Here is a 22308-nt window from a genome sequence, read left to right on the forward strand (position 1 = left end):
AGCCCTTGTTGACCATACCTTTCAATGAACGTCTGGAAGGGGATGCGAACAGGAAAGCCCTCTTTGCGGATGCGGATAGTCTCCAGAATTCCTGAGTACCGCAGCTGGCTGCTGACTACGTCCGGCTCAAAAAGTCCTGGCTTCTGGTTGAGGAAGAGCGAAGGAGAGCATTGGATAGGATAGTAAATGAGCCGACTGGTTCAGGATTCATACCGTGATAGGAGAAACGAGCCTGACAGAGTGTGAGAGAGAAGCGCTCTGGACGACTCAAGACCACTGGGTTTTCAGGCCAGAAGAAGCACCATTTAGTGACAGGCCTTCCTCTACCTGTGATGGATGACTCAGCATCCATCAGTTTCTGAATGACTCAGCAGGTGCCAAAATACTATTGAGGAGACAATTGGAAGGAAATGAGTGGGGGTTATGGAAGGGCAGTAGAAGGAGAAATAGTTTAGAGACCATAAGGCAGCATTGTAGAAGCTGCGGTTCTGCAGGAGAAGCTGCAAGGAGGGAGAGGCTTGGCTGCAGCTGTGTTGGCACTGCAAGTGGGTGGGGTGATAGTGAAGCCATTAAATGTCATGATCAAAATTTCCTGCACTGCAGGGGATTGTACCAGATGACCCTACCATTCTATGAAAACGCTCTTGAGGGAGGGCCATAGTTCAGTGGTAGAGCACCTGCTTTTGCATGCAAAAGGTCTCAAGTTCAACCCCTGGCAGTTCCAGGAAGGGCTAAGAAAGACTTCTGCCTGAAACCCTGCAGAGCTGCTGCCAGTCAGTGACAGCAACATTGAGCTATATGGACCAGCAGCCTGACTCTGCAAAAAGGCCACTTCCTATGTCCCTTTCCCCTTAGGACACAGCAAGTCCATACCTTCTTATTGTTGGGTTTGATGCAGCGGACGAAGAAAGGGTTACATCTGCAGAAGAAGAAAAAAACACACATACGATGGGACTATAAAATTTCTTCATCCTGAAACTGGTGCATATTGAATGGAATTGCCAGCTATTTGCATGAAGGAAGAAGCTCCCACTGGCACGAATGGGAAATATCCTGCTCATGCAAACAGCAGGTTCAGGACCCCCTTGCTCCCCCCGCAACTAGCCATGGTCCCGATCCAGGTCATGGGTCAATTTAAAAACCACCCGCATACAGCATCAAAATCACCGCTGCTTCACTCTATGGGAAGCAACAAATGTGCAAAGGACCTTAATCTATTCCTTGCCACCTCTAGGGAAGGGCTGCAGCTTAGTGGGAGAGCGCCGGCTTTGCATGCAGGTTAAATCCTCAGCATCTCCAGGTAGAAATGAGAATGTCTCCTGTATGAAACCACAGAGAGCTGCTGCCAGACAGTATGGACCATTCTGGACTAGCTGTACCAATGTTCTGCTTTGACAGGAGGCAGTTCCGTCCCTTTATACAAGACCTGTAACACTGAGGACTAGAATCTTACTTAATTTTCAGGGGAAGGATCTTAGCTCAATGCAGGTTCAATCCCTGGCACTTCCAGGCAGGACTGGGAGAAAACACCATCTGAAATCCTGGACAGCTGCTGTGTTAGACATTGCTAAGCTTCTGACGTTCCTATGTCATTGACTATAGCTCAACAACTTTGCTTTGCAAACAAGAGGTGCCAGGTTCAATCCCTGTCATCTCCAGGCAGGGCTGGAAGAGAACCCGGAACAGAGGGTTTTGGACTCCCTTGCCTGTCACCCTGCCAGGGTCCTGATCCAGTTCGTGCGCCCTCCATGCCGGCAATTTGAAAAGCTATTTACACAGTGCTTCCCCTATACCTTCCTCACCTCTCCATTTTATCCACGAGGTCCGAAAGCGACTGCTGGAATTTCGCTGCCACCGTGTGGGACTTAAATTTCCGCCTGCTGGTGCTGCTTCTCCCCATCATGGTCTTCTGCTGAGCTATCAGCTGGGCATGGCTGTAGAACAGGTTGGCCACCATCTGGGGCAAGAGCAGAGGAGACATTTTGTAGGGGACATTTTGGGAGCCGGTGGGACATTCGCAACTCATTCCGTTTTGATCCAGCTCTCCCTGCATGGAGGACGTTTGCTGGGTGATCTTGGGCACCACAGTTCAAGAAGGACACTGACAAACTGGAACGTGTCCAGAGGAGGGCAACCAAAATGGTCAAAGGCCTGGAAATGATGCCTTATGAGGAACGGCTAAGGGAGCTGGGCATGTTTAGCCTGGAGAAGAGGAGGTTAAGGGGTGATATGATAGCCATGTTGATATGATAGCCATGTTCAAATATATAAAAGGATGTCATATAGAGGAGGGAGAAAGGTTGTTTTCTGCTGCTCCAGAGAAGCGGACATGGAGCAATGGATCCAAACTACAAGAAAGAAGATTCCACCTAAACATTAGGAAGAACTTCCTGACAGTAAGAGCTGTTCGACAGTGGAATTTGCTGCCAAGGAGTGTGGTGGAGTCTCCTTCTTTGGAGGTCTTTAAGCAGAGGCTTGACAACCATATGTCAGGAGTGCTCTGATGGTGTTTCCTGCTTGGCAGGAGGTTGGACTCGATGGCCCTTGTGGTCTCTTCCAACTCTATGATTCTATGATTCTAAGTTACTCTCTGCCAGCCTAACCTACCTCGCATGGCTGTCGTGAGGATGAAATGAGAACAGGGATAGATTATAAGGAGGGATAGATTATAAGGATGGATGGATCTGTCCGTCTTAGTTTCTTCCCCCCACCCCATCTTAAATTACAGTTCGCCCCATTTCAAGATCAGATTGTGATTTTAAAAAAAAATAGTTTGCATGAACATTGACACTCATTTTCTTGTGCATTTCTCCTGATACACCTGTGTTTATACACCATTCGGTCTAGCAGATGCAATTGACAAGCAATTTCCCCCAGTATACTGCAATAAAGTAGTACAGTGCAGTATTTCTAGGCATTTATTCCCCTGCATACACACGTTTTGGGGGCTGGAAAACTGCACTGCAAGGTTAGGAGAAGTGTGACTTTCAAAGGATAAGCTATGCTCTGATCCTCATACTCATTGGAAAGTATTAATTAAACAGGTTAGCATTAGAATCAGTGCTGTACCAGGAGTGGTTGAGAGGTCTGATATTTCTCCCCTACCTATACCTCATCTATTTTTAGCTGGGTCAAATATATATATATTTGACCCAGCTAAAAATAGATGAGGTATATATATATATATATGGAATATATGGAATATATATATATGGAAGCCACCCCTGGGGAGTGCAGAGACATTAAAACCTCTCCATCCAGCACTGTACCTTGATGGGCATGCAAATCTGCCCCTCCCTGGTCATCAGATTCATAATTTGATGAGCACAGAGATGGCAGTAAGTTTCCTTAAGCTAATATACACAGATCAGCTGAGCAGAGAGACCTAGGTGTGTGGGTTTGTGTGTGCATGAGTGCAAGTCTGTGTGTGAGAGTTGGCCATAGCCAATTTTGGCCATACCAACCCCTGGTGTGGGGTCCCTGAATGGATCGGCCAATATGCCCCTCAGGACAAAAAATGTTCAATCACCCGGATGTACACCAGCCCTGCAGAGTAGGTTACGCAGAGAGATAGTGACCGCTCCAAGGTCAATCAGTGAAGCCAGGAATGACCTTTAATTATCACCCATTTAGACAACCCATATCTGCAAGTCCCCATTCCTATGCTCCCCCACCACTGTTGGAAGTGCAACAGCAGAGATCATTCTGTGTGTAACTTAAGGGTTAATTCAATTAGTGTTAAAGTCAATGAGCAGCGGGGGGGGATAGGTGGTGTTGCTTAGCAACCAGGCAGAGGGGCATGAGCCTTGCTGAGGTAACTTGTGCTCTGATTGGCTGTGTAATTTAAGGGTTAATTCAGTTAGGGTTAAAGTCACAGAGACAAGAAGAGGGATGGGTGGAGGTGTTGCTTAGCAACCAGGCAGCGTGGCATGATGCTTGCTGAGGTAACTCATACTCTCATTGGATGTGCAGTTGTGAGGGAGCTTTTTCCTTCCTGTTTGTGTTGTTGTATGTCTTCCTGCTATGAACAAGGCCTGAATTAAGAAAGACTCTATGTTTATTTCTCTTCATATTATGTGGTTGTTGTTTTGTTAGTTCAATTAACCCAGTTAAGTTTTATCAGTTTCTTTTCTCTCCGGACTCTGTCTGTATTATTTAGGAGACGCTACTAACAACAGCCACACCACACTGCTTCGCCCTACCCTTCCAAACACAGAAGCCATCAGACGCACTGGAGCCAGCCGACCTGAGGCCACCCCAAAACACCTACTTTGATTTTACTGTTGACGAAAAGCTCCAGGACGTCCAGGCGAACCTGATCGTAGTTTTTATCCAAGAACTTGTGTACCTGCAGTGGGGTTAAGAAATGCATTATATTTTCTGAGCCAAAATATAGTCTATGTGTGCAGCACCTCTCCATTCAAAGCAGGGAGAAGTCTGGCCCAGGCACCCTTACTTTCTGTGCTACGTGGGGCTGAAACGGCTGCCCTGATAATAACTGCTCCTCAGTGCCACCCTGATCTTGGCAGGGCCAGCTGATGCAATGCCTAGGCAGGCTGGAGCTGCAGCCCAGATGGTGCTGTGAAGGCACAGAGCACAGTCTGACAGGCTTGCAGTGGAAACAGGGTGACGGTGGCACAGGAGGGGCTGGAGGCTGGGGGTGCCAGGCACCAAGCACCTTATGTGTGCAGAATGTTCCCTGTTCTTCCTCTTTGTGTTGCTCCTTCCCAACCACCCGGTGTCTCACCTGGTAGGTGACTTTGCCAGCATAGTGCTTGATGGAGAATTCGGGTAGCGGCATCTTCGGTTTGGAGTAAAGGGGGTTGGCGCCGTGGTGGTAATGACACTTCTGGAGAAATGTATGATCCGTGGCCTGGCAAGGCGGAGGAATAACTGGGTCAGACTAGCAGTGCCCCATGTCGTCCACCCAGTGGACGACATTCAAGTTCACCATTGCTGCAAACACTTTCCATTTTAGGCCAGTGGCGTCTACCATTGGGACAGACGAGGCATACTTTCTGAGTGTGAAAGAGGAAGAATCGGCCACCTTCTAGAGCCAAACACCATGGTTCTGCACGAGTCCCTCAGCTGTGTGAGCCCAGAATGGTGACTCAAACAGAGATGCAAGGGACAGACTCTTTGAAAGACAGGCCACTACGCTGTGCCTTTGCACTGAGAGTCGTTGAATGACCCAACCACAGTATTTATGAAGACATGAAACATTGGCCAACGCTTGCTTCCATAAATTCTGGTCCTCTCATTCCAAGGGTCTTTGAGCATAGAAAGAGTGTCACCCCCTCAAAGGGGGATAATTGCTTCCCTTGCCTCCATAAATGAATACATGGGGAAGGTGCTTCTGAGCAAAAGCAGTTAGTTGTCATCCTACCACTAGAACAGACTTTAAAAAAAAAATATATGCATGGATTCTATGCAGCACCAAGTGGTACCTGAGGGAAACTGCTCTGGTCATCCAGGATCCTTAAAATCCCATAAGGCCTTTGGGCAATGAGGTCAATGCAAGGCTGGTTGTCATTGAAAGGTATTTCTCTCCACTCAAGATGCTCCCGGATATATTCCTCCTGAATACAGAATGTATTTATTAGTTAGATTTGTATCTGCTGCCCCTCCACCCTCACCAAATGAACTGACGCCTGCAGCTCCAGCTGCTTTCATTTACTTATTTATTGATATTTGCATCCTGCCTATGACCAATTTTCCAAGGGGACCCACATCATTTAAAAACAAATGACCAAAAATAGCAAGCTATAACAAAAAGAGCAAACAGGAAAATAAAACATATCAGCATTAAACACACACACACACAAACACACACCCAGTGCAACATAGCAGCAGATCCATCAAAAAATGTGATGCTCTAAAAACCCAAGAAGGATGGTGATGGTGGATTCTGGCCTCACCTGCTCCTCCTTGAAGACAATCTTGTTGAAGAAGAATTGGAGATACTCATTTGCGTAATTGATGCACAACTGCTCAAAGCTGTTGAAGCCCAGATCCTATTCAAAATTCAGACTGCAAGTTAAAAAAATGTGTACATGCAGAGCAAAAGGCTACTTGAGGCTACCCAGTATAGAGAAGAAGAGCTCCACAGCCCAGCCTGCCGTTCTCGAACTGAGCCTGCCTCCGGGAATATCAGAAGCAGCAATCATTGCAGCACTGGAGGCTGGTTCATCAGGGGCAAGCAGGGCATGGCCCCACTAGTCTCTGTCTGCCCTCTGCCAGCCCATACCTGCCTCCTGTCTTTCTTACAGTCCAGTAAGTGGTCCTGCCTGCTGGCTTCTTAGTCTCAGTGCTACCCCATGAAGAACCCATCAGGGAGGAGGATGGATGCAAAACGAGCGTAAGTTGCCTGTGCCTGTTTTTCACTATGGCTCCATCTACTGTCAGTCTCCCTGCCTTCCACCCAGTGCCGGATTTACGTATAAGCTAAACAAGCTATAGCTTAGGGCCCCACTCTCTTGAGGGCCCCCAAAAAAACTTAAAGAAAAAAACCTGGATGTACATCTCCAAAATGTAAGAAGAAAAAAAATTGCTTTGATAAAACACATATTTTGTTATGTGCAAATGTCTTTAGATACCTATTAGGTCCATAAATTACCATCTAGCATACATTCAACATAAAAAACAGTGACAATTTGTTGTTGTCAAAGGACAGCTGGATATATAAAGGGCCCCATTACCTTCAGTAGCTTAGGGCCTCATCAAACCTCAATCTGGCCCTGCTTCCACCCAGTTAGTTCCAGAGAGCACCAGCCACCTTGATGTGACAAGCACCATTCTGGGGGCACTGGGTGTGTGTGTGTTATCCTATCCTCCTCCTCCCCTGTATTTTAGGTTCTTTGTCAAGGGACATTTGTGTTGGGCACCAAATAGCAGTTTCTGGGGAAGGCCCCGGTTGTAATTGGCTGAACGCTTCTTCCCTCACCTCAAAGCCATAGATATCCAAGACGGCGATGGACAGGGTTTCTTGCCTGGGGTAGGTGAGCCTGTTAATCCTATCGATGAGCCAGTTGAAGAGCAAGGAGTAGAGGATCTTGGCAATGGCATCTCTGAGGGAAAGAGGAAAGGAAAGAACACATGCACCAGCGCTGTGGGCAAAGAAATGGAAGAAGACAAGGCCACAAGCAGGGGTGCTGAGGGTGAGTGGCAGTATTTACACATGGCTCTCTCCATTACGGTTGTGGAGATGGATGGGGCTTCTGTTTACCTGGCATCAACGGCACTGTCGACAGTGAGGGGTGTGTATATCTTTTCTCTCATGGTTTCCTGTTGAGAAAGCGAAGGAAGAAGAAAGATGGCCTCCCTCTGATGGTTGGCACCAGTCACACAAAATATCATGTCCCCACCACCACCACTTCATGGAATCTCCCCTGTCTTAACATCTTTCCATTTTGATTCTCTGGCCCCATATCTGCACAAACTTATTATCCCAAAACATAGACGTGCTTTTACACTTGCAAGACTGGATGTTTTGCCATCTGCAGTACTTGAGGGTCGATTCCAAAAGATCCTGCCTGAGAAACGTCTTTGTGGAGATGTAGCACCGAAACAGCGGCACACATCCTCCTGTCTTGCACTCTCTACAAAGACCTGAGGAACAAGATCATCACCCCACTCGTACTAACCATCCCAGGGCGCTCAACCACTGCCACAATGTCCTTTCTTCTATCAGATCAAAACGAGCAGATAACAGCAAAGGTTACTAGGTTCATAGCAGGGGCAATCAGAATAAGGGCCACTAACTGGCTGCTGATTCAGGACTTTAAATTGTGCTCTTATATCAAATTTCCCTTTCTGCGTATACTGTAATGTTTTATTGTTGCTATGGCCATTGGCTACTGTGAATAAAGTTTTATCTATCTATCCCCCGTCCTAATCATCAGGTGCTGCTGGGCTCAAACTGGAAGCTCTTGAGTCCATCCACTGTCACACCAGGTCAACTGGCTGGGAGGCAAGGATGACTGCAGTAATCAATGAGATACCTCTAGGCAGAGCCTTTTTACCAAGAAGTCAGGTGACCACATTCTCCTTCCTGCAATGTAACATATAGGGCATAGCAACACTCTTTGGTCTAAGCAATTCATCACTAAGGAAAGGGAAGCACTTGTCCCTCCCTGAGCAACCTGCTGAGTAACCATGCCTATTATTACTATAATTTATGGTGACATTTATATAGAAGCCCATAATAAACAAACATTCCCTGGGCAGCTTACAACAAAATATTAAGAGCACAATTTATTATAATAATAATTAAAAACTAACAGACAAACAATAGAGCCCGCCTGTGGGTCAGTGCATCTGGCTGTTAACCAAGAGGCTGGTGGTTCGAGACAACCCAGGAACGGCTCTGAGCAGGAGGCCCTGCAATGTAGGGAGTTGGACTAGATGAACCTTGGGGCCCTTCCAACTCTAAAATTCTATGATTCTATAATTAAAGGTGACAAATAGATGCATTGCATAGAAGCAGCACAAAATATTCAACACTCCAGATTTTTGGTTGTTGTTTTTTTATAAAGAAAAACAGTTCAGAATTCCAGGTCAGAATAAAAGGGTCTCTGCCTCCTGAGCCCTTTAATTGTTATTGTTGTTGTTTGGTTGGTTTTCAAATCAAAGTTTTACAATCACATATCCAATATATAACATAGAAAGAAGATTCCAAGGAATCTCCTGGACTTCCCTCCTCCCCTTTGTGGGTCCTATTGTTAGTCATTTCCTCCTGCATCTTTTAAAATAATCCAAATATTTGACATCTCCATCATGTCCAAAATTCACCATTAAACTACAAGTGTTATTCCAGTCCTGCTAACAGTTTTAATTGTTTACAATGGTTTTTAAGATAAATTATAATTTTTCCCCATTCCTTATTGAAATTTTGGTCCTCCTGATTTCTGTTTCTTCTGGTCATTTTTGCCAATTCGGCATAACACATCAACTTAATCTGCCATTCCTCTCTGGTAGGGTCCCTACCAGAGTCCTTTAACTATTCTTGGCCCGGAAGCAGAGCAGCAGACACCTGCCCTTCAATGCCCATCCTCCCAGCTCCACAGTCAGGGCTGCCTGCCCCTTTACCGTCACTTTGAAGGTGATGGACTTCTGCAAGCCTTCAGGGGAGATTTTCAACAGATCGGCCACAACGCGGATCTCCCGGGCGCTCACCACCGAAGCCACCTCCTGGCAATCTGTCTGCAAAGCACCAAGTCAAGGCATGTTTGCAAAGAGGCTGGGTGACCTTATATTTATTTATGGTTGACATTCAAGAACACACAGCAAAAACAGGCTGCTGAATAAGGCAGCACCTCCTCCAGCATCTGGTTGTCACAGAAGCCAACCAGGTGCCTGTGGGAAACCCACAAGGAGCACCAAGCACAAGAGCAGCACATTCCCTTCTTGTGGCAACTGGTATTCAGAAGCATTATTGCCTCTTGCCATCATGGCAAGTAACCACTGACAGCTCTCTCCTCCATTAATTTGTCCAATCTTATTTTATAGCCATCCAATTTGGTGACCACGACTGCCTCCTGTGGGAGTGAGTTCCAAAGTTTAACATTGTATTGCATAAGAAGTCCTTTGTTTAATTTATTTGTCCTATATTTTTCAGCAGTCAGCATCATTGGCCGTCCAACCAGTGCCGGATTAAACCCTGTTGAGGCCCCTAGGCAGTCAAAATCTTGGGGGAGCCCTTGTGTGCAGGTTCTAGTGGGATAACATTGAACTAAGAAAGCTTGAACTTTTAACTCCGTTTCAAAATCAAATCAATATTATTTTGATCTGTTGTTGTGGGCCCCCCAAAAGGTTTGGAGCCCATAGGCAGGTGCCTACTCTGTCTCTTTGGCAATCTGGCACTGCGTCCAACAAGAGAAGGAGAAAAACTTGTCTCTATTCCTTTCCCCCATGACAAGCATCATTTTATAAATTTGTAAGTATTATGCCACCTCTTTCGCTATACTTGGAAGTCCCAAATGCTGCAACATTTCTTCACAGAGTCACTCCATTTGCTTGATTGTTTTAGTTGTCTTTTTCTGAACCTTCTCCAATTGTAATATTTGTTAGTTAGTTAGTTAGTTAGTTAGTTAGTTAGTTAGTTACTATGTATATTTGTCTGTTTATTACCTGCCCTTCACGCTAAGGTCCCAGGGCAGGTTACAACATTAAAACAATATTCAAAGCAGTTTGAAGCAATCTATGTTCATAAAAACCAGGTGGGTCCTGAAAATATACATCTACAACACCCTTTTTGAGATGAGGCGACCAGAACGGTACACGGTATTCCAAATGCAGCCGCCCCATTGATTTGTTTAGTCGGCATTATGATATCAGCAGTTTTATTTTCAATTCCTTTCCTAGTTAACCCCAGCATGGGATTTGCCTTTCTCACAGCAGCCGCACACTGGGTCAGCTTTGCCCAGTTTTCATGTGTGAAAATGGGAGTTGACCTCCCCACACTCCAATTTACATTTTTCACACTGGTTCGCTCTTGCTTGCCTCCCCCCTCTTTGCACCAATACAATTAAAAGTTCTTGCTGGCTACATGATCCAGGCAGTCAGGGACCACGTAGTCAGGAGGAAAACATCAAGGCACCATGCAGCCAACCAGACTACATCTCGAAGCTTCCTGCTTCCTCACTCTGGAAGAAGAAGTGGTGTGGTTTATTGGGGTTTTTTTAGCCTTTCCTTAGAACGCACACTAGACTTACATTTTCATCCCAGTAACTAACCTCGTATTTTTCAAAGTAGACATTCCCCAAGTGTAGAATGGAAGACAACATGCGGAAGATGCTGTCCTGATCGTGGGCAGTGAAGTGCAGGATTTCCATGGCGTCGAGCAACCGGTGAAAATCCTCAGTGTCCACTTTGCCAGGAATCTCGCAGTTACCTCCCTACATATGATGAAAGGGAGGCATTTGTTCCCCGCAAGGGAATGCAGACCCTGGGGTGAAAAAGGCTCTCTGCCCCTGGCCAAGACCCATATCTGATTGGGACCACTGCCTGGGACAGAGACCATTCCTCCTTGATTGAAATGTTTGGGTATTTGTAAGAATAATATCCAGCACTTTTCTCCTTCTGTTCCATAGGCATTTCAAGGAGAGGCCCATACCTGGTTCAGGTAATAGTATGTTTCTGCCTCTTGAAGGCCGAATTTCCGCTTCTGCTGAGCAGGGAGGCCAGCCAGCATCTCGTAAAATATATGGTAGTTCCGTTCATTATTGGACTACATGGCAAGGCAGGGAATACAAGAGGGAATCATTACCAGGACAAATATGGACATAGAAACAGCATGAGACAGATTTCATTTATGTGCTGATTTATTTATTTTTAAATAGTGATACATAATTTTTTTTGTATGAATAGCTGATGTCTAATTTAAACTTTTATATATATATATTTAATTCTATGGTTTTATGCATAATTGTTGTAAGCCGCTCATATATTTTAAAGGAATAGCCGTATATACATATTTTTATGCAGATATAAAGTACAATTTAATAATAAAAAACACCTTAAGTGGTTAACATAATTGTATAAAATATTCATTTAAAAATAATGATAAAAAAGCAAACAAAAAATTATCAAAATATGGATAAAAATCAGCAGTACACACACAAACACAAAATAAAAGTACATGTCTCAGTAGGCTTGCCTAAATAAAAATGTTTTAGAAGGCATAGAAAACAATATAGCTCAGTCTAGAGAGCATGAGGCTCTTAATCTCAGGGTTGTGGGTTTGATTCCTGCCTTGGCCAAAAGATTCCTGCATTGCAGGGGGCTGGACTAGATGACCCTCGTGGTCCCTTCCAACTCTACAATTCTATGATTTTAAAATGCCTGCCTAATATTTTATGCAGCCAAGTGACAGGTGTCCTTTTGTTGGATTGATGGGAGCCAGTGTGGTGTAGTGGTTAGAGTGTAAGACTTGGAAGGAGGAAGGAGGAAGAATCATGTATGTCAACTGTGAACCACCCCCTGAGATCTTCAGATGAAGGGTGCAATACATATTCAATTATTTTTTAAAAAAATTGAGGTCCTTGGATTAAAAAAAAAAGAATATAAATGCAATAAATAAATAAAAAGATAGATTTAGAACTAGCCTGCTATTTCCTAACTCTCTTGCAGAACTCTTGAGAAAAGCTCGTCTTTCTCCTAAGAGTTCTCTTCCAGCTTGCAACATTTTACAAGTCAGGGAAATGACTCAGTAGCTTGGACACAGAACACCTGCAAAGTAGATGGAGGAACCATCTTTCTTTTTTTAAAAGCTGGCCCTTGCTTACAACAGAAGGTTACTGGGGAGATGAAGGAGAAGTACAGAGCCTCACCTGAAAGACGACCCTTGATTTCTCCAGAAGGTACTGAGAAGTAATGGCACCACAAATGAACCCATTGCTGCAGAGACAAAATTTAATACTTGTGTTGGGTCTTTTCCGTCCCGTGACACAGATTCCCAACATGCACACTAACACAATGTAACACAACACGGTGGGAATCAGAACTTAATCAGCAGAAATTGCCAGTGCTTATTGCGCATGGATATTAATCATGAAATGAGGTAATGATGTATATGACTGGTTAAAATTCAAATACTTTGTTTGAAACTTTATAAACACCACTGCCTGGACCACCGGGCGGGGTTGCAGTTTTGTGGAATGATCCGACTGCAACCTATTGCTTTGCAATAAACAATGTTGGAATCCTGACTCCTCACATTTCTGAGTTTTATTGGCATAAACTCAGGAGATCAGCTATTTTTGGCTTACAACACTTCTACATTCCGACAAGACACAATCTCAAATTATTATTATTATTATTATTATTATTATTATTATTATTATTATTATATTTATACCCTGCCCTCCCTGGCCAGAGCTGGGCTCAGGGCGGCTAACACCAGCAAAATTACAGTAAAAACATAATAGAAAAATAAATAAATATCCAGCCTGATTTACAACTATAGGATCCTGGACCCAGTAGAAGGTACTTTCTATTATTTCAAACTTGAGACGCCATGAGAAAGGAAGAGCATATTGTGTACCAACATATCAATAGGGCCAGCCCAGGGCTGTGGCAGCCATGCCCAATTCCAGAATTCCCAGAAGCCTGAGTCAGTTGTAACAATAAACTGTGGTTTGCATAGGTGCCACAGCGCCACCCACGTCCCAAAACACTATAGAATCTGACGATAAGCAGCAAAGCAAGGTAAAATAAGTAGCAGCAGTGCTGAAGCAGATCTAAGAGCTACTATATAGAAAGGCCTGGGTAAATAAAAAGTTGCTGATCAGGCATTGGAGAGACATGTGACTCGGCACCAGGTGAACCTCATTGGGGAGAGTATTTCCCTAGCAGGGAGCCACTACTGAAAAGGCCCTTTCTTTGATTGCCTCACCTCTGGAGAAGGGTCTCAGAAGATGACCACAGCATTTTGGGCAATTTTATGTAGTTGTTAAAAAAATTAATTAACTAATTAACTGCCAGTTCACGAGAAAAATATTGTGGCTGGGTATACCAAAAAGCACAATACCACCATTAAAACATCACAAAATAAGGGAAAGGAATGCCCACCTCTAGGGCAGGGATAGGCAACGTGTTGCTCTCCAGATGTTTGGGACTACAACTCCCATCATCCCTGAGCATTGGCCAAGCTGGCTGGGGATGATGGGACATGGAGTTAACCATCTGGAGGACACTAGGTTGGCTGCTCCTGCTCTTGGGACACCTCTGGCCTTACAAAGCACCACCATTAACTGGCCCAAAGGCAGAGTAGTAGGATGGCTTACAATTCCTTTATCTGCACTGGGTTTGGGGGGCGGGGGTGGTTAAACAGCAGAATCCTGTGCATGTTTCCCCTTAGAAGTATGTCCTCATGAAAATTAATCAACATTTTAGTGCAAATTTCTCTTAATACACCCATTTGTATGCAATTTCCCCTAAACTACACATTTTTTGTAAAGCAATTTCCCCTAATACGTTATTTTCACTTTTGTGTGAAAGATTTCAAGAAAGATTAACACTATGCATTTTTGCATACGCTACATGGTGGAGAAATGAACTGCAAAATTCAGAAAAGGTGCACATTTTGAAGGATGGCTGCATTTTGGTTCTCCGATCATTTTGGGAAGGGCGAATTACTGAAATGTGAACTGAATTTAATTTCTCAGCTCATTCCTGCTCAGGGCAGAGGACCCCTGTGCATGTGCTAATTTTATATTGTATAAGGTGCCTTTGGGCAAATGCGAATGGTGCTTTGCAGTTTGCACAACAGCCTTACAAGCAAGTAAGAAATAAAAAAGCTTTTTTAGAAGGGCAGGAGATCTGGGTCTTGATGCAAAAGATCTTGAGCTCATGCCCTCTGGGCCGCCCCCTAACATGAGCCCAATATCTCATGGGCTGGAAGCCTGGATTGCCTGCCAGTGGGTTGTAGCCTCATTGAAGTTACCGTATTTTTTGCTCTATAAGACTCACTTTTTCCCTCCTAAAAAGTAAGGGGAAATGTGTGTGCGTCTTATGGAGCGAATGCAGGCTGCGCAGCTATCACAGAAGCCAGAACAGCAAGAGGGATCGCTGCTTTCACTGCGCAGCGATCCCTCTTGCTGGCTTCTGAGATTCAAAATATTTTTTTTCTTGTTTTCCTCCTCCAAAAACTAGGTGCGTCTTGTGGTCTGGTGCGTCTTATAGAGCGAAAAATATGGTGGTAGACTCATTGAAATTAGTAGTTCAAAGTTAGCCATGGCCATTAATTTCAATGGGTCTACTCTGAGTGGGACTAACGTTGGCTACAACTCCCAGGGTAGGGGCATTAGGATCAGGGCCTAAGAGTTCAGGCAGGGTCGTACGTGAGCATTAAGTATGCAGGACAGAGGAGAGAAACTACAGAAAGACGCAGGGTGTGTGGTTTACTTACTCCTCCAGAAAGAGTTCCACAAATTTCCCAAACCTGCTGGAGTTGTCGTTCCGCACCGTCTTGGCATTTCCGAAGGATTCCAGCAGAGGAGTCGCTTCAAGGATCTGACTCGACCGCCGCATAAAGCGAAATACAAAACAGGAGGAAAAAGCACACCGGCATGCAACAATGAGGGGGAGGATATTGTTTCTTTCATTTAAAGCTCAAACTCCACAACAAATAATGGGGTCGTCTCCCCACGCTAGGGAGACCCATCATGCAAGGAGGATGCTCAGTAGGGCAAGTGAGGGGTGCATCTCAGACAAAGGAGTGGCTTGAAGAGCATCCCAAGGGCCAGGTGTAGATGGTCTATGCTCCAGGGCTTAGTTGGGTGCATCTGAGGATCAAGAACTCTGCCAAGGGTGCCAAGATGCGCACATTTCACAGCAATGAAGACTGACCCATCAGCTGCAATGTTGCAGGTGTACAGCACATGTGGATATTCACATGGAAGGCAAAGGCTGCACACACGCAATGTGCTGAGGGCTCACACATTTGTGGTTTAACCCCTGGAACAATCAACCCACCCTTGACTGAGTGTGGTTTTTATGGCCAACTACCCTGCAACAAGAAATGTAGGGTGCACGTTAGTCACTCAGATCAGGGCTGGATTTAGGTTTGATGAGGCCCTAAGCTACTGAAGGTGATGGGGCCCTTTATATGTCCAGCTGTCCTTTGTCAACAACAAATTGCCACTGTTTTTTGTGTCGAATATATGCTATATGGCAATTTATGCACATAACAAAATATGTACATCATAGGAGCCTACGTAACACAAAACACTGTTGCTGTGTGTAGGTTTTATTCTATTTGTTTTTATCTTACATTTTGGAAATGTACATCCAGGTTTTTTTCCTTTACAGTTTTTTTTGGGTGGGGCCCAAAGCTATAGCTTGTTTAGCTTATACGTAAATCTGGCGCGGACTCAGATCATTCCCCAGTACCCCAAAACAAATAGGGTAGGACAGATGGGGCAACCTTAGAAGCTGCCTTTTCACAGTGAACTTGAAGGTTGGACCCTCCAATGCAACCCCTTGCGTACGGGTCACCATCCTTCAAGGGACATCCTGAGGAGCAACTGACCCTTAATTCTTGATTATCCAGACCAGATCAGTGGTAGCTAACCCAAGCACAGAGGAATGGGAAGGGGCAGAGTAACTCCTCAGTGGTTAAGCTCAGATTAGACCAAGGCAAATGAGGGACCAATCTGCATGCAATTTAATCCATCCTTGGTTTCACTCTATTAAATCACGGCAAAACATTCACACTGCACACGGCTTCTCTGTACCTCTATCTGCGGAAGTGCATGAAGGAAGCAGAGGTTGGGAGGCAATCAGTGTGCAATTGATCAGGTTTTCTAAAAAGCTCAGAATGGCTCACGCTCTCCAACCCATCCCCTTTGCAGTTGCCCATCAAACAAACTTGGCAGTGCCACCCCGGAGATGGAAACTCAAGACCTTTTAATCAGTTTAGGGGCTCATCCAGACTTTCCTTTTGTGCCATGTTTTCAGGCACCGACCTAGCCTTCAAAGCTGTGCATCCAAGCGGTTTGTTTTTTGGTCCCAGTCCTTTTCCTGGGAAAACTTGCTTTTTACTGTTGAATTGGAGCAAAAAGCAGTCACATTTTCTACAGATTGACATTTGCTCCAGTTTAGCAGTGAAACATGGGTTTTCCTGGGTAAACGCTGGGACAGGAAAACCTCAGCAGCACTCAGAAACAAAGCTTTAAAGCCCAGATCTGTGCCTGGAAAGCATGGTGCAAAAGGAAGTCAGAATGAGCCCCTGGTCTTGGACTGGCTCGGCTGCCTTCATTCGGGCTGTTGTACCTGCTGTGTTGCAGTGTGCTTCTGATTTATCGCTGCCAGGTAACGGAGGATCAGTTTGGTGGCTTCTGTTTTGCCCGAACCACTTTCGCCACTACAAGCAATCAGGTGAACAAGACAGCCCTAGTTATTTATTATCATCTCTTCCTTGCGATGCTAAAACATACATGTTTGTAGGTTATCAGTCTTGCAAACACTTGCAGAACTGGAGGAGGTTATGGGCTAGCTCGCCTTAACAGAACGCACCAGCCTTGCCACTCAGCCTTGCACTCAGAAGTGGCACTGAAAACTCACCTGATAATAATACACTGGTTGATTTTGGCATCTCTCAGTTTGCTGTAGGCGATATTGGTGATTGCGAAAAGGTGCCTGCGAAAAGGAAGAGAGGATTTAAAAATGTGGCTTAAATTGTAATGCAGGTATCGGTGACGTGCTTCCATCAAGCTAACATTCCAGCGCACCTGCATTGACAGTAGGAACCACAGTGTTCTGGGACTGGGTGCCTGGAGGGAAGCAGTTCTAGAGGACACCGGCAACACACTGAAATGCAGGAAGTACCTTTATTGTACTGACCTTTCCACACCAAGTCTTCAACAGCTGGGAAGAACATTTATCTACCCGAGATCCTTGAGAGCCACTTCCTGTCAAATTAGACCAACCTTCACCAACTCAATGTTGTCCAGAGGTTTTGGACTACAACTTCTATCAGCCCCAGCTAGCACAGCCATGGTAACCAGGGCTGATATAAGTTATAGTCCAAAACATCTAGAGAACATCCGGTTGGCGAAGGCTGGATTGGATAAGATGGAATGGTGGTCTGACTCAGGATAAGACTGCTTTATGTGTAACTTAGCCACTGCTCTGGCTCCTGAGATTTCAGCAGACATACACAATTACTTTTCAGAATACCTCTGTAGCCATGCTTTTTATAAAACATGCACTTCTTTGGAAGTTAACAATACACAGTTTGTTGCCTCCAGATCCAATCTGTAAGTAGCAGAGACTTACGGTGGGTTCTCCCCCAAGGCTTTCCCTTCATATTGCAGCACGTGGTCTGTCCCGTAGATGTTGTACATTTTGTAAGGATTCACAGACACTAAGATGCTACCTATATAGGTCTGGAAGAGAAAGAGATAAATGCATGCATGACACTACGACCTGCTTCACACATAATGCTAAGCCATGGTTTATTCCATTCTTGCCTATTAAACCATGGTTTAGTTTTACATGTGAACCTTTAACTATGATTTATTTACTGCAAAAAAACCACAACATGATCTGAAGCCATGGTTTGCTGTTAGTTTATGAACCTTGATTTGTTTTAAGTCCAGCTTGAAATTCCAGAAACCTTCCTTAACAAAGATTTGTTTGGTTAAGACATTCACAAAGCCACAAAAGCATGAGACAAGAGATGCTGTAAAATGAAACAAACTATGGAGAAACAAGTCATGGATTGTTTGATCGTCTGTGGGACAACTCCTGGTTTGTTAAACAAACCGTAATGGTTTAGCATTATGTGCAAACCAGGCTTCTCTCTCTGTGTGTATTGAACCCTAAGCACAGTCAAGTGAAGTAGAACCCTGCCAAGTAGCACAGTTACTCATTAATAAACAACCCAACTTACTTACTTGGTTGGGTGGTTACTCAAAAGGAATTGGGTGATTTGTGTATCAAAACCACAAATAAGCAAGAACGGAACCTACTGGATGTAACCTTAGCATTACCTGGAGCTCCTTCAGAACCTTTTCCTTCCTATATTTTGCTTTCATTTATGCATTTGTTAATTTAAAAATCCCATATTTTTAATTTACTTTAATCATTGCATCTTTATTTCATCCTTCCCTGCCCCTACAAGCTGGATGGTGTGCACCCGCCTTCTGGTGCCCTCTATATGTTTTGGACAACAGTTCCCATCAGACCCAGCCAGCACACAGCCATATGTTGCTGGAACTGATGGGAGCTTAGTTGGTTGGGGGATGGCTGGTATACAGAGTTCACTTTCTGCCTCCCAACCCCAGTTCCCACATTTATTGCTACAACAATCCCAAGATCTCCCAAAGTGCTTTGTGGCTTAGTGAGGATTTGAACCCAGGTCTCCATGGGCCAACACTGCATCCACAGCACCATGCTGGGTTCTTTCCCAGTAGTTCATTAAGCTTCAGAAATAAGCAAAAGTGAAAGGACAACAACCAACTTACATAAATTAGTCCCCGGTCAAACCTCAACCTGATGTTGTTAAGAACCGCATTTTCCTGGAGGTCTCTGCAGTGTACAGAAAGAAAGGAGTTCTTTCAAAATCTATTTGTTATGTATTAGTTATGTTATCATTAGGTTGTTGTACCCCAAAGAAAATGAAGCGAGCATGGGGGGGTTGGGGAAGACATAATCCAGGCTTCCTCAACCTCGGCCCTCCAGATGTTTTTGGCCTACAACTCCCATGATCCCTAGCTAGCAGGACCAGTGGTCAGGGATGATGGGAATTGTAGTCTCAAAACATCTGGAGGGCCAAGGTTGAGGAAGCCTGAGTCATAATCAATTGCATATCATTTGCAGACAAGAGCAAACACCAACCATATTCGCTGAATTAATTTCCATTGTGGACATGGGGCAAACAAGCAAGCACCAGGAATTTCTACTCCCATTTTCGCTCTATTTCCCCATCATCCTTAGTCCAGAGGGGCAGAGAGTTTTGGACATTCACATTCATCGTTTTGGACAGTCACAATATTTGTCTGGGAATTCCAGCATTTGCACCTGGAAAGCCACCAGATTCCAAGCGTTCCTTAAATTAAATTATCCGACAGCAGTCAACTTACTCCAGCTGGGTCATGTCTTCCACAGCATTATCCCCGTGCTGCAGTGGGTGGGCTGGACATTGCAAGCTGTGGGTGGTGTGCATCTATATTTGCAGAGAGGAAAAGGCAATAAAATCAGCACATGCTCAGATCCACGCCCCCATGCACTTGACCTCAAGGAAAATGCAGGTTATCTTTTGTATGCAAATACATGCAATCAACACATTTATTATTCAGGGTATTATTTATTGCTTGTAATGCCCGTTCTCAAAGCGGCTTTCAGCAATAAAATGCAGTGGTACCTTGGTTTAAGCACAGCTTAGTATATGAACAACTTGGATTAAGAACGCTGCAAACCTGAAAGTAGGTGTTTTGGTTTGTGAACTTTGTCTTGGAAGCAGAACATGTTCCACTTCCTGTTGAGTGTGTTCCATTTGTAAACTGAGTCCCCCGCTGCTATGGGAAAGCACACCTTGGTTTAAGAACGCTTTGGTTTAAGAACGGACTTCCGGAACGGATTAAGTTCATAAACCAAGGTACCCCTGTATGGCAAACAGTATCAATGCATTGGAACTTATCAATTAAAAAAGAGAGCAGTTATACAACTGGTGGGAAAAGACAGACTACAAAACTGTTCCTGAATAAGGCACCTGGGGTGGTTGTGACAGTGGCTGGTTCAAGACACAGAGCACCATATACAAAGTGATTTATAGAATATTGTCATGGGCTGGTTGGATGCAAAGGAGCGGTTGGAGGAACCAGCAGGGGAACCCCCGAGGGAAGAAGGCTCAGAGCCAGGGGATTGGGGTGAGACAATGACGAGTGGTCAGAGGGAGAAGAGGGAGAAGACTGGGAAGAGGATGTGCTGGAAGCTGAAGAGGTAACAGGGTTTAATGAGCAGGAAGAGGCTGTGGTAGAGAGGAGTCCAGAGTCTGACGCAGGAGCAGAGGCTGGAGAGGAGAGGGGCCAGGAAGCAGAGATGAGACAGGCTGGTGAAGAATCCAGGGAATCTTCCCCTCCTGCTGCGACAAACTCCTCTCCCCACTTGTCTCCCAGAACATGAAAAGGAATGAAGAGGGTGGAGCAAAGAAAGAGAAGATGTAGGCGTCTCAGATTGCTTGGAAAGGACCTGAAGAAGAAATAGACTTAGAGAGCTGTGGACCTTCAGTCCTCACAACTGCCTCATTGGGACAAGATCAACCAGGAAGAGTTGGGATGCTTACTTGGCCTGAGCTGTTGTTTGTTTGTTTGTTTGTTTGTTTGTTTGTTTGTTTGAATAAAGAGTTAACTTCACCAACATCTTGTGAGATATTGCTAACCTTACCCTGACATCCGTCCTGACAGATATATAGAGTGATTGAGAGGATATATAAGCTGTGGGGGGGGGGGAATTGTGGGGCAGGAGCTGCCCCGTTCTCGTGGCCTGAACGTTGCCAGAGTGGTTTAACAGCCAGCCTCTCTTCACAGGGAACTCTGGGACAGGAATAGGGGCCTCCTAACAACCCTCAGGACACTTCACAAACTACATCTCCCAGAATTCTCTGGGGGAAGCCATGAGTGGTATTATAATGCTTTAAATGTATGGCGTGAATGTGGCCCAAGAGCGGGAGCAAGGGAGCAAATTTGCCTGCTGTGACTGATAATTGCCCCTGCTAAACTCCTGAGGAGCCCCCAGGTGCCCTCCAACCCCCCATTCCTAACCCTTTAGCCATCTTGACTGTAAGTAAAACAACAAAGAGTTAAAAGGTATGTAGAGTAAGGGGCTACCAAGTCCTAATTCTTACTCAAGTCGTCATGCTGTCTCAGCTGAATCATTGCAGACTACAGGTAGGCACTGACTTGATTAAATTATCTTGCATGCACTAAAAAAAAAAACCAAACCCCACTCCCCATACAAAACTAGCATGTCAGACCTAGACCCCTCCTTGACATTCTAGATTTCTACAGATAGGTTATACACACACACACACACACACACACACACACACACTACAAAAGAACACATGATTATGTGAGCCCCCCACCTACACCGGTACAGCCTAGACACAAGTTGGCTCAAGGGAGCATAGATGGTTTCCCTCCTGCTTCATTTTAACACTTAGTAAGCTTCATGGAAAAGTGAGGATTTGAACCCTGATCTCTCAAGTCCTGAACCAACACTCTAACCTTCATACCATACTGGCTCTCTATAAACATTCCCACTGCTTCTAGGAAAGGTATGGATAATCCTTAAGAAAGTGGTGGTGAAGGAGGTGTTGCTTAGCAACCACGTAGTGTGGCCTGATCTTTACTGAGGTAACACGTGCCCTGATTGGCTGAGTACTTCTGAGGGAGTTTTCCTCCGTATGTTTGGTTGTATGTCTCCCTCCATTCACAAGGCCCAAACTAAGAAAGACAAAATCTCTCTATTCCTTTCTCCTCAAATCATACACTGTTGTTGTTCAGTTTCGCTCAGTAAAGTGTTATCGAGACTTCTCCCTGGGCTCTGTCTGTGTTATTTAAGTGACTTTGCTTACAGGCAGCATCTCGTTTTCAAACCTGCCGTGGTGCCCTGTTTGTTGGTATCGCGTCTGTAAAGGCAGCGGCAGAAGATTGGTAAGCAAATACTTATCAAAAGATAAGCTCCTCAAAGCTGGGCTTTGAATGATGATCCGCTTCAGGCAGCTCTGCTCAAGGCAGCAGGAGTCAGCTTCGCTCTAATTAATACTCTCCTCCTGTTCCACGCCAGCTCCATGTCGGAGAT

General features: G+C 44.9%; 1 protein-coding gene across 3 annotated transcripts in view; it reads right to left on the reverse strand.

Annotated features, from left to right (window-relative positions):
- Nucleotides 1-22308, reverse strand: part of MYO15A (myosin XVA) — a 105796-nt gene that overhangs the window by 71977 nt on the left and 11511 nt on the right. For all 3 annotated transcript variants that reach the window (XR_008327447.1, XM_053363977.1, XM_053363976.1), the window contains exons 2-20: nt 19587-19669; nt 18969-19032; nt 17779-17888; nt 17065-17139; nt 16774-16864; nt 14909-15012; nt 12330-12396; nt 11114-11227; nt 10734-10895; nt 9088-9201; nt 7226-7284; nt 6944-7067; nt 5919-6014; nt 5448-5579; nt 4748-4873; nt 4271-4348; nt 1803-1957; nt 874-919; nt 19-143 (exon numbers count right to left, since the gene is read on the reverse strand). Coding sequence is in view for 2 of the 3 variants with exons in the window: in XM_053363977.1 (XP_053219952.1) it covers nt 19-143; nt 874-919; nt 1803-1957; nt 4271-4348; nt 4748-4873; nt 5448-5579; nt 5919-6014; nt 6944-7067; nt 7226-7284; nt 9088-9201; nt 10734-10895; nt 11114-11227; nt 12330-12396; nt 14909-15012; nt 16774-16864; nt 17065-17139; nt 17779-17888; nt 18969-19032; nt 19587-19669 (1925 nt within the window). In the remaining variant the exon portion in view is untranslated. The remainder of the gene's footprint in view (nt 1-18; nt 144-873; nt 920-1802; nt 1958-4270; nt 4349-4747; nt 4874-5447; nt 5580-5918; nt 6015-6943; nt 7068-7225; nt 7285-9087; nt 9202-10733; nt 10896-11113; nt 11228-12329; nt 12397-14908; nt 15013-16773; nt 16865-17064; nt 17140-17778; nt 17889-18968; nt 19033-19586; nt 19670-22308) is intronic.

Source organism: Podarcis raffonei, chromosome 14, assembly GCF_027172205.1.
Source record: "Podarcis raffonei isolate rPodRaf1 chromosome 14, rPodRaf1.pri, whole genome shotgun sequence".
Classification (NCBI taxonomy): Eukaryota; Metazoa; Chordata; class Lepidosauria; order Squamata; family Lacertidae; genus Podarcis; species Podarcis raffonei.